Source organism: Alligator sinensis, unplaced genomic scaffold, assembly GCF_000455745.1.
Source record: "Alligator sinensis unplaced genomic scaffold, ASM45574v1 scaffold110_1, whole genome shotgun sequence".
Classification (NCBI taxonomy): domain Eukaryota; kingdom Metazoa; phylum Chordata; order Crocodylia; family Alligatoridae; genus Alligator; species Alligator sinensis.
This window is the reverse complement of record NW_005843122.1, coordinates 93,799-110,482: the sequence shown is the minus strand read 5'-3', so window position 1 is coordinate 110,482 and position 16,684 is coordinate 93,799. Positions and strand designations below refer to the sequence as shown.

The following is a 16,684-nucleotide window of genomic DNA, read 5'->3' as shown; positions in this document are numbered from 1 at the left end:
GGAGCGTGACTGGACGCCAAGTGGGGGTGGGGTGTGAACACAGAGTGACAGCAGCTGCTGCATATGACCTTCCCCCACCCCCTGCGTCTGGCTGGGTGGGCGGCACCTGTGCAGGATGCTGCAAGATAGTGCTCCATCCCCACCTGCCCGCACGTACCCTCTAGGGCTTTCTAAAGTACCCCCAGGGGTACGTGTACCCCTGGGTGACAACCTGTGCTATAGTCCATAGGTACTCAATTCCTAGCCTATAGACCCAGATTATCCAGCCCACAGGGCTCCCCATAGGTCCAGAAATTTGGCATCAGGGGAAGAGTGGCACCACTCCCCCACTGCCAAATTTCCAGAACCACTGGAAGCCACGGGCCCTGTTCATTGGATTGGGTGCCTGATCCCAGTATGCAGGGCTGGGCAGGGAAGACACTCAAGGCCTAATCCTTGTAGGTAGGTTGGGAAGGGGTGGTACCAGGCTCCTGGGGCTGAATCCTGTACCATGGGGGACAGAGAACCAGTGCTGGGGCCCAATCCCAGCATGTACGGCAGGAGGGGGAGGTGCCCAAAGCCCACTCCCAGCATTTGGAGGCAGGAAGGGGTGGTGCTGGGGCTTAATCCTAGCATGTGGGGCTGACACCAGGACCCTGGAACCCAATCCCAGTGTGTGCAGTAAGGAGGGGACAGGGCTGGGCCCCAGGCCTGATCCTAGTATGCAGGGCATCATCTGGCCTATGGGGCCCAAAGGTTTGAGCATCACTGTTGTAATCAGATCTCTATGAGTAGGTCATTGCCTCTGAGGACCCCAAAATTATAGAACAAGAGCATACTTCTCTTGTATTCTATCTGCAACAAAAAAAGAAGAATTGCCACATTTAGCAGAAAGTGTATGTGTTGCCAGATGGGACTGATAAATCAATACACTGTTAATGTTAATAGCATCGCCATTCATTGCCATATGGCATATCTTTGCGATATGTATTGCATGCAGTATGTTACCAATCATACTGAAAGCTATGACAGAAAAAAATAGTGAGGCACCAACAAGTACCTCTTGCAAGGAAGGTAAGGAAGTATGGGTAGACTGTAAGGTGGATAGAAAACTGACTGGATCGTCAGGCCCAACAGGTAGCGATCAATGGCTCTATGGCTAGCTGGTGGCCAGTCTCAAGTGGAGTGCCCCAGGGGTTGGTCCTAGGGCCAGTTTTGTTCAATATCTTCAGTAGCAATCTGGAAGATGGCATAGCACACATCCTCTGCAAGTTTTTGGATGACATCAAGCTGGCGGAAATACACTGGAGGGTAGGGCTAAGATTCAAAGTGAAATAAGAGAAATTGAAGGATTGGACTAAAAGAAATCTCATGAGGTTCAACAAGGACAAGTGCAAAGTCCTGCATTTAGGATGGAACAGTCCCATGTACTGCTACAGGATTGGGACCAACTGGCTAAGCAGCACGTCCACAAAAAGGACCTGGGGGTTACAGTGGACAATAAGCTGCATGAGTCAATAGCGTGCCCTTGGTTGCCAAGAAGGCTAACAGCATATTGGGCTGCATTAGTAGGAGCATTGCCAGCAGATTGAGGGAAGTAATTAATTCTTCCCCTGTACTCTGTACTGGTGAATCCACATCTGGATACTGCGTTTAGTTTTGGGCCCCCAACTACAGAAAGGATGCGGACAAATTGGAGAGAGTCCAGTGGAGGACAATGAAAATAGTGAAGACGCTTGGGCACATGACTTATGAGATGAGGCCGAGGAAACTGGGCTTATCTGGTATGGAGAAGAGAAGACTCGGGGGGGTTTAATAGCAGCCTTCAACTACCTGAAGGGGGGTTCAAAAGACGATGGAGCTAGACGGTTCTCTGTGGTGGCAGATGACAGAACAAGGAACAATGGTTTCAAACGCAGCAAGGGAGGTTTAAGCTGGATATTAGGAAAAACTGTCTTACTAGGAGGGAGATGAAGCACTGAAATGGGTAACCTAGAGAAGTGGTGGAATCTCCACCCTTGGAGGTTTTTTAGGCCTGGCTTGACAAAGCCCTGGCTGGGATGATCTAGTTGGGGATGGTCCTGCTTTGAGGAGGGGGGTTGGACTAGATGACCTCCTGTGGTCCTTTCCAACACGAATTTTCTACGATTCTAAGTGTGAGGGCTGAATTTAAGGAAAGTATCATCTGGAACAAAAGTCTTGTCAAAAGATATTTCCTTGCAGCTCAAAAAAGGAGGGAAAAAATTCTGAATTATGGTAAACATATCAGATGTTTAGACAATTAAGGCATACACTTCAACTTGCTACAGACCAGCTTATTCATAACATAGTGGTTAGTGTACTTTAATGGATATCTGAATATTGTTTGATAAATCATCAACTTCTTCATTTTTTAGAAATTGCTGACTTACTACTGCTGGTGAAGGTACATGGATACTTCCTACAGATCGAGGACGAACGTGATTGACTAAATGACAGAGGACCACCCCATCCATCAGAGCAGATCCCAAGTCTTCAGGCAAACAAATCTTTAGTCTTGTTTCAATATTCTGTAAAGGAGAACAAGCAAGTCACCACTTTTATACCAAATTAGATTGAAAGGTAAAAAAATCCAAAGCAAATATTCATAGGCTGCATTACAGTCCTCATGTGCCTTTTCCCATTCTGCCAATTAAAAACCTGAAGTGACCACCCAAGTCTTGCTTTGCCAAAACTACTGATATTTTCTTATTCATACTATGGCTTAAAAAAAATGCCTATACTCCTCTTCTATATTATCTGTTATGTTAACTGGTGGCTGACTCCTGTTGCCACATGCTACTGATTGTCCTCATTCCACCCTGCAGGATACCACTATGGCCTGGATCACAGCTCTTCATTGGCCAGATCTGGTCCATGGGCTATATGTTGCCAACCACCAAATAATACTGTTAAATCAGTGATTTTGCACTATTAAATCAATGCTAATGTTAAAATGGTCTCTTACCACTACTTTGGTGGGTGTACTGTTTACTTCTTAATAGATATAACAGAACTATTTTTAACACCCTGTGACAAACCATGCCTTTGTTGTAATATTGCTGGTTTAAATGTGTTCATGTTGTAAAAATGTTCAACGCCCAGTTTCCCTAAATAGCTAGTACAGGTGGAAAGCAGTTAAGACAGACTGAAGAAACCAGAGCTGCCTTCCCTTATGGAGAAGCAATGCCCTTCCAATAACAACTGAGTAGCCTTCAGATGGGGTTGGTAAATATACATTGGAGGTGACACCCAAGAGGCATCAAGGGCACAGATAAGGATGGGGCAAATGGATGGAACAAAGTAAAAAGCTGGAAGTCCCAAGAGAAGGGAAAGTAAAGTCAAAATAACTTTGGGGTGCTCACAGGCTGTGTAGGCTGGACTGGGGACAGACTATTGGTTTAACCCTTTGGAGGGGGCAAGGACTCTGCTTTCTGTACTGCAGTTGCTCAATAAATGACTGTTGAAAATGAACAGTCTGTTTTGCTTCTTGGGGACTTTGGGGTGCAGTTATTTCCCCTTTGATGAGGTAACTTCCATGTCAGGAGCTGGAAGGCAACTCCCTGAGGGAGGACCAGGGACCATAGGGCCACATCTCAGGGGTCTAAGGAGCTAAGTGCTAACCCTACTCTGGAAGCTATGCCTGCTGGCATCAGTGGGTATTCAGAGACTATACAAGGCTGGGAGTCCCAAGCAAGTGCTCCCCTGGTGGAATCTTTGATGTACCATGTAACTGGGTAAGTCTCACTTATTGTCCTTAGATTTTTCATCTCCATTTTACAGATAGTGAAATTGGGCAGAGGTTTACAGATTTTAATGACACAAAAAACCACTTAGTCTCAATCGCAAAACAGAACAAACCCACACCTCTATCATGCCACTTCTTTACTTCCTTTTCAATTAACTAAAAATATTGAGCTTAGTATTTCTCACAAAGGCATGTCATCCACACTGAATCATTCTTATAAGCTCTTCACTATCCTTTCTGAAGTTTGGCTATCAGAGCTGGATCCAATATTCCTGTAAGAGTCAAACTATTGATGCGTGCAGGAGTAACATTATATTTTACTCCTACTTGAAATTCCCCTGCTAATACATCCAGCAACTGCTTTCATCCTAAAGCTACATGAATCTCCAAAAGGTAGACAGAAAACACATGCTTTGGCACTGAAGTCACAGCCTACCATTGTTACATACCTCCCGCAGTTGTTCTACAAGTTCTCTCTCTTCTCTCATCTGTTCCATTTTCCTTCGAATTGTAAACTGAGGGTCTATTGACTCCAAATTTCTCTGTGGTCTTAAAAATACTGTGATTAAAGGAAAAGATATTTAGTAAAAATAAGCTAGTTCATGATTTATTAATTTTCATAATAAGCAAAATTTCTATACTCTCACAATCATGTCTATAGAAGCTGAAACTTTCAGTACAGAGATGGACAACTTGATTCAGAGTTGCAAACAAAACACAAAGTTGCTTGGTGATGCTCATAACAGAATTCATACCTCAATTAATTAAATATATGGATATCAATGGCCAAATCCTATTTGGGAGAAAAATTTTGCAAGGTTAACCACAGTATTTGTTCCTTAATGACTCAGTTCAGTAAGCTGTGGATTGTTTCACCTTTCCCATAGCCACAGGCACAGTTCCTTGGAGTAAAGGCATCAAGTCTTTGCACATTTTTATTTTGTTCCAATGGCTGCTTTGCATGTTTCTCTCTCTAATAAATATCTGGATGGCTACACCCATCATGTTTATTTAGCAGTTTACAGATGCCCCGGTGGACAGTTAGCACCTTCCATTGCCAAACTGACTTTGAGCCTGTTCACATTTTGGGAAGTGACAATCTAGAAAGAGCGAGGCAGCTTGTTTTTATTACTTCTTTTAATATAATGAAGCATCCTAGGTAGGGGATCACTGACAGTGGGGGTCAAACCTAAGACCTCCAGTTCTAGACACATTAGCCTCTACTGCCTGTACAAAAAGACCCTGCATTGTTAGCTCCACTCTATAGCAGAATCAAGCCCCCAGCCACTACAAGAGGGGAAAAAGCACATGCTAAGCAACCACAGGTTACACATTGCCATGGCTAGCAAAGCTTAACCTGAACTTCCAAGGATATACTAGCCCAAATGAACCACTGCTTGTTGTACAATGCCCCTGGGTATCTTGGCAGTGACATCCAACCCAATGGCACAGTGCTACATCAAGCAAGCATGGGTTATTAGGTACAATGTTTGCACAGGCTTATATTTTGCTGTAGTTGCTTGCTGCATGTGAGTGCATGTCCTCCTGTCTCAGGACTGTTTTCCCTCCTGAATGAAATATTTCCTTTGCATCTCTATACCCAGAGGTGTTGGGTCCCAGTGCTAGAACTGAAGATGTCCTCAGCCACCTCCTATAAGGCTCAGACAACTGTCTAATGCAGTGGGTAAGAGGTTAAGATGGTGCCAGGCCTTAATCCAAGAGTGGGAAGAAAGAAAGGGGGTGATCTCTGGTTCACTAGGAGGCAGAAAGGGGGAAGCAGACCAAAATGTGTAAATCTAAGTAGAGAGACGGCCAACAGTGGTTAGTAGTAGCATAATGAAGGTGGGGCAAGTGGGGTACCATCAGGGTAAGCCTAATTCTTTAATGTTTAACACAGGCAGAATTTACGCTGATGAAGTATGCAGGATAGATCATTAACTACTAACAAATTCCCTTATACAGGTCCTACAGCATAAACAGTGTAAAAATTCAGAATTCCATTCAGGGTGCATGCATGGAAAAAAACCAAACTAATAATTAAGGTGGCATGAATGATCATGTTATTCTCGGTCTATATGCTTACCATTATATTGGCAAATATGTTAACTGACATTATTTTAGTTGCATTACTACATAATCATTGTTTATCACAGAAGGAATATTGCAGGTCTAGATTAGAAGCATATCTCCATAGTATAGTCCATTGCTGTGTAAGCTACCCCCTGCATACACACATGCATGCACATCACTACCAGATATCATCTATACATACACAAGCAAGCTTATTAAAGATTTTTCAGAAGTTTTCTAGTAATCTAAATCATTCTGGAGTTGAGAAATATTTTACTAAAATTGTTAAACATTAAACAGAAAAACACCAATCAACATTTGACCAATAGTTGGAAAAAATATCAAAAACATCATTTAAAGAGCTCAGCTGCAAAGCAAAGTAAGCTCTTCCATTTTCAAGGATAAGCAGAGGCATTTTACCACATGGCTTCCATTAAAATCTACACAGCACAGTAAGACAAAGTCAAATTAGGTTTCCATGCATCAGGTTAATCTGTTTTAATTGTTCCTAATTGTACATTAGGAATGATACAAATCTCTTATCCCGTTTAGAAGTGTTCAACAATGTTTTATATTGCAAAATTAGTAAGCATATTATTGTAAAACAGAGTAAACAATACTTAAAATTCCGTAATTAAGATTTGGCTTATGCGGTTTACTCTCTAGACCAAAACCAAAGATGGCTGGTAAACAAATATTATATTTACACAGACATACATGAACATACACACTAACAAACTGTGTTATCACCTCCATTCCAGTTGCAACAGCAGCAACGTTTCAAAGCACCATGGCCGCTGGTCTAAGTTTTGTATTCTAATCTGCATCTACCTTGGAAACTTATGTCTTGTTGTCAATCTATCAGCTCTATTTATCCTTGCTTATGGGACCTGCTAAACTAATGCTTATAAATAAAAGTGTAGATTGGCTTTATTTGGTATGCCTTTTCTTTTTGAGATGATGAAAGAAGAAACAAAACCTCCTTTCTATATTGTAAAGGGCTCGCATAGCACAGAAGTAGGAAAGAATGTACTATACTGGGTAACCCTCAAGTTATTGTCTTTGTGCTTTTAGTTACAAGTTTTGTGAGAGAAGACTCAAGTAAATGTTCATGTTTGAACTTTGTGAAACATTTTCTTCTGCTGTAGGATTTATTTATAAATATGATCACTGTCTGGTTTTGGGGTTTTTTTTTAAATAAATGACAATCCCCAAAACTTACTCAGGTGCCTAAAATTTTACATTTTCTATCTAAAATGCGAAGAACCAGCAAACATCTACTTATGGAAAATAAATATCACTTATGAGTAAGACCAAAGAATCATATAAAATGAACGTAGCCGATTCTGGAAGCAAACAAGATACTTGAATTAACAAGAGAATAAAACATTCTCAAGTTTCTGCTAGACCTCATAAATAAAAGACAAAATGTTTGTTCGTTCAGGAGGTTTCAGTAATGCCATGTAGGCAATTATTCTGCATTAGTTGTTTGCTCCAGCAGGGGGAGCCCACACCACATAGCTCTGTGGTTCTCAAACCTTCTATTTAGACTTGAGGCACCCCTCAGAAAATGTCAGCTTTTACTTTTCACTCATTTTTGACTGCTGAAAAATAGAGCAATTTTTCTGTTGCAAAAACTCAAAGACCACACCAGGTCAGAATGCCTTTAACCCCATGGACTCTTATTTGAAATCTCTTGTTTAATTTTACGAATCACATTTACACACCTAACAGAGCTTTCATGGCATCCTGCAGCACACCAGGATCCTTTGAAAGGATAGCAAGGCACACCAGGATGCCACACCACCCTGGCTAAGAATCACTGCCATTGATGCATCTCTCAGCCAGACTTTTTCTTCAGATATTAGTATCAGAGTCTGGCCACATTTTTTGTCAGTTAAGCTGACTAAAAAAAGGTATAACATTAGTTTTAATAACATTTTGTTATGAATTTTTAGCTTGTTTTCACATTAAATAGGCAAAAATATTTAGTGTAATCCAAAATTCATACCCTTGTATTTAGTCTGTCAGTAAAGTGCAGATTTAATGTTATGTAATTCCCAGTTGTGTGCCTACAATTGCTATGCAGGAGTCATTCTGCACCTGGAATGAATTTGTAACATCATTCAGGGCCTTTACTATGGCAAATACTTTACTTGCAGGTGCCATCAAGTACCAAAAAGGCCTTGTGAAGTACCAAGTAAATTAAATAATATAAATATTATTTATACACCTGCAAATATCTGTGGTAGCAAAAAAGTAATAGGAAACCCAAGCCAAGGCAAGATGAAAATTTGTCAATAATAGTTTATTCTAATTCATTCAGTTCAGATTTCTTTAATATATAAAAGATGTATAGTTAGAGATATCTGCATACCATTAAGCAGAAGGACAAGCCAATGGTTAAGGCACTAGCCTAGCACTTGGGAGACCTGGATTCAAATCCCTAGGCAAATTGCTTATCCTCTGCATCAGGGGTCAGCAACTTCCAGCTCGTGGAGCCTTTCAATTCAGCCTGCAGAGCTGTGGCTTCAACAGCATTCTGCGGCAAGGTATTCTGCCCACACCAGGCCACAGTTGGCACCTGGGGGGTGTTCCAGTAGAAAGGAGCTCTCCTTCCACTGTGCCGCAGTTAGGCAGCAGGAAGAAATGGTAGAGGCAACCAGGTCCTAGCCAGATCCCAAGCTGAGTAATTCCAGCTCCTTACCAAAAAGCATTGCCAACCCCTACCCTAAATATGTAAAATCCTCACTTGTAAAATGGCAATAAACAGAAACTCCCTAACTCACAAAGGTGTTGTCAGAATAGGACAGTAGTAGGCACCAAACAGGTACCTTAGGTGGGTTACAGAGCAAACTTTTAAATAAATCAGGAGTGGTGATCAAGCCAGAGAGCTAATAAAAAATTATATTCAGAAACTTTTAAGGTATATATAACACTAATATTTGCAGTTGGCTGAAATCTACCTGATTTGAAACTGTTCCAACTATGCTTCAGCTTGCCTGCACTGTTCTTGTTCTAATAAGACAGTATAATTACACTGCTAACCTCAGGTTAGCACAGATCATATTACCTACTAAATTCCTATCAAGAGAAGCTTAAGCAAAAGGAAAATGAATAAATCTGGATCACTCAGCTGGTGTAATATAATTGAAATTGATTGCTACCCCAAATTTAAGCAGCTAATGAGGTAGCATCTTGATTCTGATATTAAGGTTAATAGGCCTGATTCTCCACTGTCTTGCATCTCTTGTGATTTTTTACACTTGGGGAAGACCAATGCAAAACAAATTTAAAGTTCGATCAAATCAGAATAGCAGCATTTTGCAGCCACTTTGTGTAAACGTAAATGGCAGGTGCAATGCAAAAGAGAATGCTTCCAGAATTCAAACATATTATCTGCATTCTCAGAAAACTTTCCATATTGTCTAATTCTTAAAAAACATTTTCCTTTTAAGTTGTAAATCATATTTTGTGGTTTATCTCCTTATACCAGGAATAAACTAAGATACTTCAATGGGTAACCCATATGATTTCAAGAGCAGAATTGTATTCCAGAAGGAAGAAATCAAGTCCCCTTGTTAAGATATAACAATAATTTGACTAGTTTTCACTCTGAACTCTAAGCAATTCCTGATTTTGATTCTCTCCAGTACTTTATTAAAATACTGGTAAGGGTGAATAAAGAATCTGTTACTTCTATATTAATTGTGTTTTAAGTTTTCATTATGTAAAGATTTAATTGAAACACTGTTCAGTACGTAGCTTAGCATCTAAAGACTTTAAAACCACAGCTCTGTAAATTCCACCAAAATGGGATGAAATAAATACATAATAAACAATGGGAACAATTTGGATAAGTTTAGAAGACAAAGGTAACAGATGGCAAACACTCCTGATCATTTAAAATGCAAAATAAAATCCAATCAGGATTTTAAAAGACTTCTACTTTTATATCAGCACAGCAATCTATCAATCCATATAATCTATTGTACTAGTAAGTATGTCACAGAATGGGTCCCAAGAATCTAAATTGTGAAGAACAGCCAAGAGTTAATAGATCTTTTTGTCAATAAAAAAAAAAACGGTCCTCCACGTCAACGTTATAAGACTTTTGCATGCCACTAAAATCCCTTTCATTCTTCAGAAGCAACCAGGGTTTATTCTTCAATAATATACTAACTGTGCTCTACTGATGCACCTGTAGGTAGATCAGTCAGATCTTTTAAGTGCTACATCTACCAGGATAGCCAGCCATGTCATTTCGTATGCTGAAAAGGATTATCTTTAAAAAAAATGGATCTCCAGAAGATAAATCTCTACCATTTAAACTGTGGATGAGGACTGGTAATGATGTCACAGACTTCCCAGAACTGGAAAGAATTGGGAAGCCTTGCCAAACATTGTCCAAACTTCCAGTTACCAACACTTGTGAAAGTTAAAAAAAGCAGTGAACAGAAACAGTAGTGAAAAAGGACTAAGATGGTGTTAAGATGCTAATACTTCACTAAAATCAACTTCAGATAAGTTTTTAGTGCTTTCTCTGTTTAAGGCAGAATTTCAGGGCTTTAGATTATAAGGTCAGAAGTATCAAAAGTATATAGCTACAGATTTCAGTTTAGAACAATATATGTTTTATATGCCATGAATAAATAGTGCCACCAAATGTTCTATGACCCTTCAGAAAAGGGTCTTATCCTTCAGTTCCAGATTTGATGTTTTAGTCTTAGAAGCCAGACAAGTGGGAGTACTTGGCTGCCAGATGACTGGCTATAAGAGATCTGTTCTAATTTCAAACAGCTCAGCACACACAATAAATTATTAATCAATGTCCCTTGCTTAGTATTCAGAAAACATGCTACATATTACTCTACTTTATGTAACAGTATTTTCATAAAAATAATGTGAATTCCAATACTTGGATAGATCCTAAGGTGCAGTTCTGAACAACCAGCGTACTTGTGAATATTTTAGAAAACTGAGAGACAATCACCTGATTTTTTTAAATAGTGCCAATGCTTTCTATGTATTTTTGAAGGAATCCATCTATTTTTAGATTAATTTCAGAAACAAACTGTCCTAAAACTATTTCAAGTTATCATGTGGAGTATTCTGTGGGCTGGATCAACTAGCAGATCAACAGCCATGCCCTCAAAACAAAGAAGGGAGAGCAGAGGAAGGAAAAGGTTAGGAATCCAAGTCTACAGCCTATTCTCCCATGTGGAAAGACCTGCAACTTCTACAGTCAAGGAACTGGACTCTTAATGAGACATGGCAGAGATCATCCTGAAATTGAGCAACTGCCAACAATGACAATGTACCAGGGAGAATTTGCGATACCTGCACTCTGCCAAGTACTTAACACATTCATAAAAGTTTGCTTCAAACTGCACTGGGTTTGGATGAATGTATGAGAAGTATTCTCTAACAATATATATATTCTTTGTTTATTACAAAGTGGTGTTTAGCAAGCTGGACAGTCCTAAGCCAACCACATTTTGCTCCTCTAAAATGATGATGGTAAAGAAGAGCATGTTACCGTGGAGACAAAAATGCAGAACTGCTCATTTTAAGCAATGTTTTGTTTATTAGATATGATGTATTTATCATCTGGTAGTGCAGTGTTTCATAGGTCTCATGTACTTGCAAATGTGCAGAAATTCAATCTTCCTGGGATAATGTATATTGGCTGAGCTGGCTGATAAAACTCTCAATAATGTCTATCGCCAGAAAATAAAGCAACACATCCAGCACAATAATCCAAGCTATTCCCATATTGATCTCAACTAACACTGGATAAATAATACTAGCACAGCAACTCCCTATCCCCTCCCCGCAAACATTAAATATAGGATTTGCTTTTTTTGGCTGGAACAAACCAGTGCCCAAGGAAGACCAAAGTAGGTTAATATTTTTTTATATTGATTTCACTATATTGATTTTAGACAAACATCTAAACTCTCCTTTCACCTCTGTCTGAATTCTTTCCTTGGAGAAAGAGATGCTGTCAAAAATGCTATTAAGTAAAATATCTAGGTGGCCAGAATGGCCTGCTAATGCTGTTTCTGGGAGGGTTTGCTGCCTTCTGTAGCAAGGGGGAACAGCTTCCTCAGATCTCCTTAAAGCATTTTAACAACCCTTCCAGGAGCAAGACACTAGCAGCTCTGGTCTCTCCACTTCACCTCTGGCAGATTAAGTTCCTTTTGGTGTTTTTGAACAATATGCCTTATAACTGTATGACAAGGTTGATTGTGTAGTTTTAGGAACAGGTTAGACAAGGATGGTTTCAATATGGGTGATCCTGCCTCAAAGCACAGGGTTGGACTAGACAACCCCTTCTAGCCCTACTTTTCTATGATTTGGTTTTCCTCCATGTCCTCCTTAACAGATTTTTTAAGACTGCATAGGCAAGATATCTCACTTGGGTTTGTTTTACATGAAAAACACAAAATGTATAGTATAGTGAACTAAAGCAAACATTTTACAGACTAAGAATGAGCTTCCCCCTTTGTTTGAGGCAAGACCTCCTACTGTAAAATGACTTCGTTTTCATTATGTTGCTGTATATCAGCTTTCACTTTTGACATAATCAGACATTATTCTTAACTATTACCATCAGTAAGACCACCTCAATTCTAAATACACTTGTACAAGTAGGAAAGATGACATAAAAAGATAACTGAAGAGAAAGACTGCTAAAATATATTAAAACAAACTACACATGCAATCCACCAATTACTTGTAAACAGCTTTCTTCTTTACTTAGTCTCAGTGTCTTGCATCTGACATGTACTTAGTAAGAGGCAAGAGGTTCTCACAGATAACATCAGCAGATTTTCTGTTGCTTTTGTAATTAGGATAAGAACTAGCAGTTCAGTGATAAGGTCATTCTGGAAATTCACTTTAATTGACTTTTCACACAATGTCTCTGACCTTCATTATGCCTGGGAAGGGCTGATGATATACAGATAACGTCTGACAGACAGGAACCACCCTTTATTTCTTTCTGATTCAGTTCTCTTAGCATTGTCTCCATTTTAATTTTACATTCCAATATCCCTTCTCTAGTTAAGCTAAGTATGCACCTGGATACAGCATTGCAGATGGGAGGACACATTTTAATTACTGTCATATATAGTATGTATAAAGAAAACATACTCAAGCACTAAGCAAGAAATTAACAAAATTAACTGTTGCCCAAATGCAGCTTTCATAAGAACTTGAAAATAAGCAGAAATTATTAATTTTATGATTGAAATAATTTTAAGATTGGTTATCATGAGAAGAAGATACTCAGACACTCTTGAAAACACTGAGAATCCTAGCTGGTTTATTGTATTTACTCAAATAGAAGACAACCCTGATTATAAGATGATCCCCAATAATTAGATTCTTTATATGGAAGATGCATACATTTGTTACAATTTTCCAGGTATAGAATCTAGTTATTGGAGCTGCCCTGAATTTGTCCTCCTCCTACTGCTCCAGCAGGAAAAATAAATCTGGGGGTTCAGCTGGCCCTTTGCTCTCTGGCTTCCATTGCTGAGAACATGCTGCTTTTGGCAGCAGTTTACTGATAGATAATGTATTTAATGAGATTTCCTTGTATATGTCCAGGGATCCTGGTCTTCTCTGATTAAAAAAATCCCCAATTTTCGGATTAAAAAAGTAACCCAAAATCCACGTTTCCATGATTAAAATAAAATACCACTATATCTATATACAGGATCCCTGTATATGACTATAAGACAAGGGCATTTCTCCCCCAGGCCAAATGGGGGTTGGAGGTAGGGGAACCTCATCTTGTATTTGAGTAAATACGGTACCCATATACATACCAAACAGTAATTAACACGCTCCACCTAAGCTTTTGTTTTTTAACCCCTAGTTTTAATACCCATTACATTAAGCATGCAACTTCCTGTCCTACATCCTTAGCTGTGGGGAACACACAAATAAACCCACAGTACATTCAGTTTTCTGAAAACATAAAAATTAAATAAGTATATACATATATATATTTATATCACCTACCATTGTCACTGTCTCCTTCAGATGGGATACTGTAGCTATAGCTGTCCCATATTTGTGCCTGTGTAAGTGTGTCGAAGGAGATAGGAGGAAGAGTGAGGGATGGGTCTGTGGGGAGTAGGGAAGGGGTGAGAACGAGTCCATACACAGTAGGTACAAGGACCAGGGTAAACCAGAGGGGGCAGCAGCATTTCATATGTGGTATTAGGATTGCATGGTAATGAGGAGGATGCCATTCAAATGTAATTAATATAAAATGTATAGTTTTGGAAGAAAAGAATGAAAGATGGTGCACAGAATAAAAAGAATGAAAAATTTAATGTTAGTACTTGCAAATCATACATTATATAAGCAGTTAATGCTGTTAATCTTAAAAAGATCATTGCAACCGTAGCGCTCAACACAATTATGTTTATAGCTGGCATTTATTAAGAAAAAGTACCCATAGATTAAATAGTGTGGGCAAAAGAAGCGTAAAACTTGATGTTGTGAACTGATAATTTTTTTCAACAGTGCAGCTGTAGCAATAAGAATAAAAACAAAAGACTAAATGTACAGTTATCTCTTGCACCCGTTAAGCAAAGGGCACTTTTTCAATAAACACAGACTTTCAATAAAACTAGTAAGAGTTTATTTTTAATTTGAAAAATGGCTCCCACTGTCTATTATAGAACTAGTGGTCATTATAGTAACCTTGTGATACTCCTATGTGAAGAAAGCCCCGTGGCCACATTTATTCTCAGTCTTCAGCATTACTGTTTCCAACTCAAGCATCTCCTCCCCCCTTTTCCATATTGCCTTATCTGCTGTGCTAGTCCCACATGATTCTCATTTAAATCAACCTTTCCCCTGCACCCTCCTCCTTCACACAAGACCTTGCAGATTCTTTCAGAGATGACTGACAATGACACCTCTCCTCCAATCTTCCATTCTACTTCTCTTCCTTCTTCATTGGTAAACTGCATCTGCTCCTCCACACCAGAGCTTCTTGCTTACTCTTCAAATCCATCAAATCACCTCCTCAACCCCTTCACCTCCTCACTTAATTGGCCCATGGTTTCCCATACTGATTAGCAAAAGCACCTCTGCTCCAGCTTCTCCAAAACACTCACTGCTCCCTATAATCCTTACAAACCATAGCTGTTAAAGATCATCCTCTTAGCAGATCACTCTGAAAATATAACCTGCCTTTGATTGATTGTTTTCCACCTCCTCCTTCTTATCTTCCAGACCTTTCACAACTATGCCCTTCCCTTCCCTACCAAGCCACTTTTGTATCTTTCCACGTGGCCTCCTATCTTGTCTGCTGCACCAATGATATAAGCTTGCAAGCCCTATTGCCATCTGCTTTACACATGGAAAACCCTCCTCTCAAGACCTATCAAAGCTGCTGTTTTGAATACCTAGCTACCTTGCTAATTCAACTGAAAACAGGAAAGTCCCTCGTATCAAACAAGGTTCAATATACACACCAAAACTAGTATTTAGTTTAAAAAGCAATCCTGAATATCAGTGAAATGAAGGGTTTTTTAAAATATTAAAATGTAAAAAAGGCAAAGAGAGCATTAGTAACAAAGAATCCCTGCTCCACCCCAAATAAATGTATGCACTCAAAATAAAAAATCCCCTCCAAAACCTGCACTGTCCTTTCTGTGATCTGACTGAAGAAAAAAAAGCTAATTCAGAAATAATACCATGTGAAATGCCACACAATCTTCTCTCCAGGCATGGCTGCGCTTAAGGTTTATTCTCTTAGGACATATTTGTTCCAAACTCCAGCTCATTCTGCCTCTAGCTACTCCCAGCTCACTTACACCCTTCTGCTATAACAAGCCAAGCTGTATCAGCAAATTGGCAAAGCCTAATGGTTCTCTCAGTAAATCAACACCTTCCACTGGAGTATGGGCTTGAAGTAAAAACTTTCAGCACTGTTAACATCCCATTTCCAAAGTATACATATCATCCAAAACACTTGCTGGGGAGAAAGCAAACATAATAATCAATAGGAGGATGATAGTTACTCGTCTTCTAACCGGTGCATGAGACAAAAATTATGACTGTGTATGAATGGCTTTAATTGTTTCTCAACTGCTATTTCCTACTTGGTTTCTCCATTGCAATTTGTAAGCTAAAAGTTTTCATAGAGATAAAAATTAAAGTATTTCAGACAGATGTGTTTTACAGTTCTGCTTAATTAAATATATTGTAAAGTATCTTCATTTCCTGTGGAATTTTTACTGTAAATGGTTTTGTATCTTACAGTTTTGCTAGAACTTCAGGTGACCTTTGAGGACACAATAACTGCTCCTCTGTTAGTTAGCTTTGGCAGTCACTCCATTCAGCAAAAGTCATGAAAGAAAAATGGCACAAAACAAAAGTAGGGATGTATACTTCTAAAAGCCACAAAAGTTGTAGGTGGTGTGAATACATCCAAATTCTGAGTAAAGTTGAGATTTAAACATGAAAGTGATAGCAAGCAGTTGAAGAAAATTTTCAGATGTATTTAAAATGATGCAGATATTAACTGTGTATTGATTTGCACATAGATGGAGAGTAAAAGATAAAATTCATGAACTCATCTGATTTTTTTCTTCTTCAGGCATGAAAGCGTTTCATAGCAGCAAAATTACTGTTTAAGGGAAAGTTATATTACTTGGTTTTTTACACTTTTCATCACTTTCAAGCATTTTCCTCAGTCACTAACGTGACCTGGAAGAGTCTGCTCTTCATGAAGCATATATGAAAAAGTCTAATTCGAAATCTAGTGAACCTCTTCTTTTACATTCTCTATAGCAGACTGACCCTCTTAAAATGCTAACCGCCAAAAGCCAGGGAAAG

The 16,684-nt window shown here is 39.2% G+C and overlaps 1 protein-coding gene across 1 annotated transcript in view; it reads right to left on the bottom strand.

Annotated features, from left to right (window-relative positions):
* LRCH1 (leucine rich repeats and calponin homology domain containing 1) overlaps window positions 1-16,684 on the bottom strand; it is a 125,321-nt gene that overhangs the window by 32,752 nt on the left and 75,885 nt on the right. The window contains exons 16-17 of the mRNA XM_025193891.1: window positions 4,195-4,304; window positions 2,391-2,528 (exon numbers count right to left, since the gene is read on the bottom strand). Of these exons, the coding sequence (XP_025049676.1) occupies window positions 2,391-2,528; window positions 4,195-4,304 (248 nt within the window). The remainder of the gene's footprint in view (window positions 1-2,390; window positions 2,529-4,194; window positions 4,305-16,684) is intronic.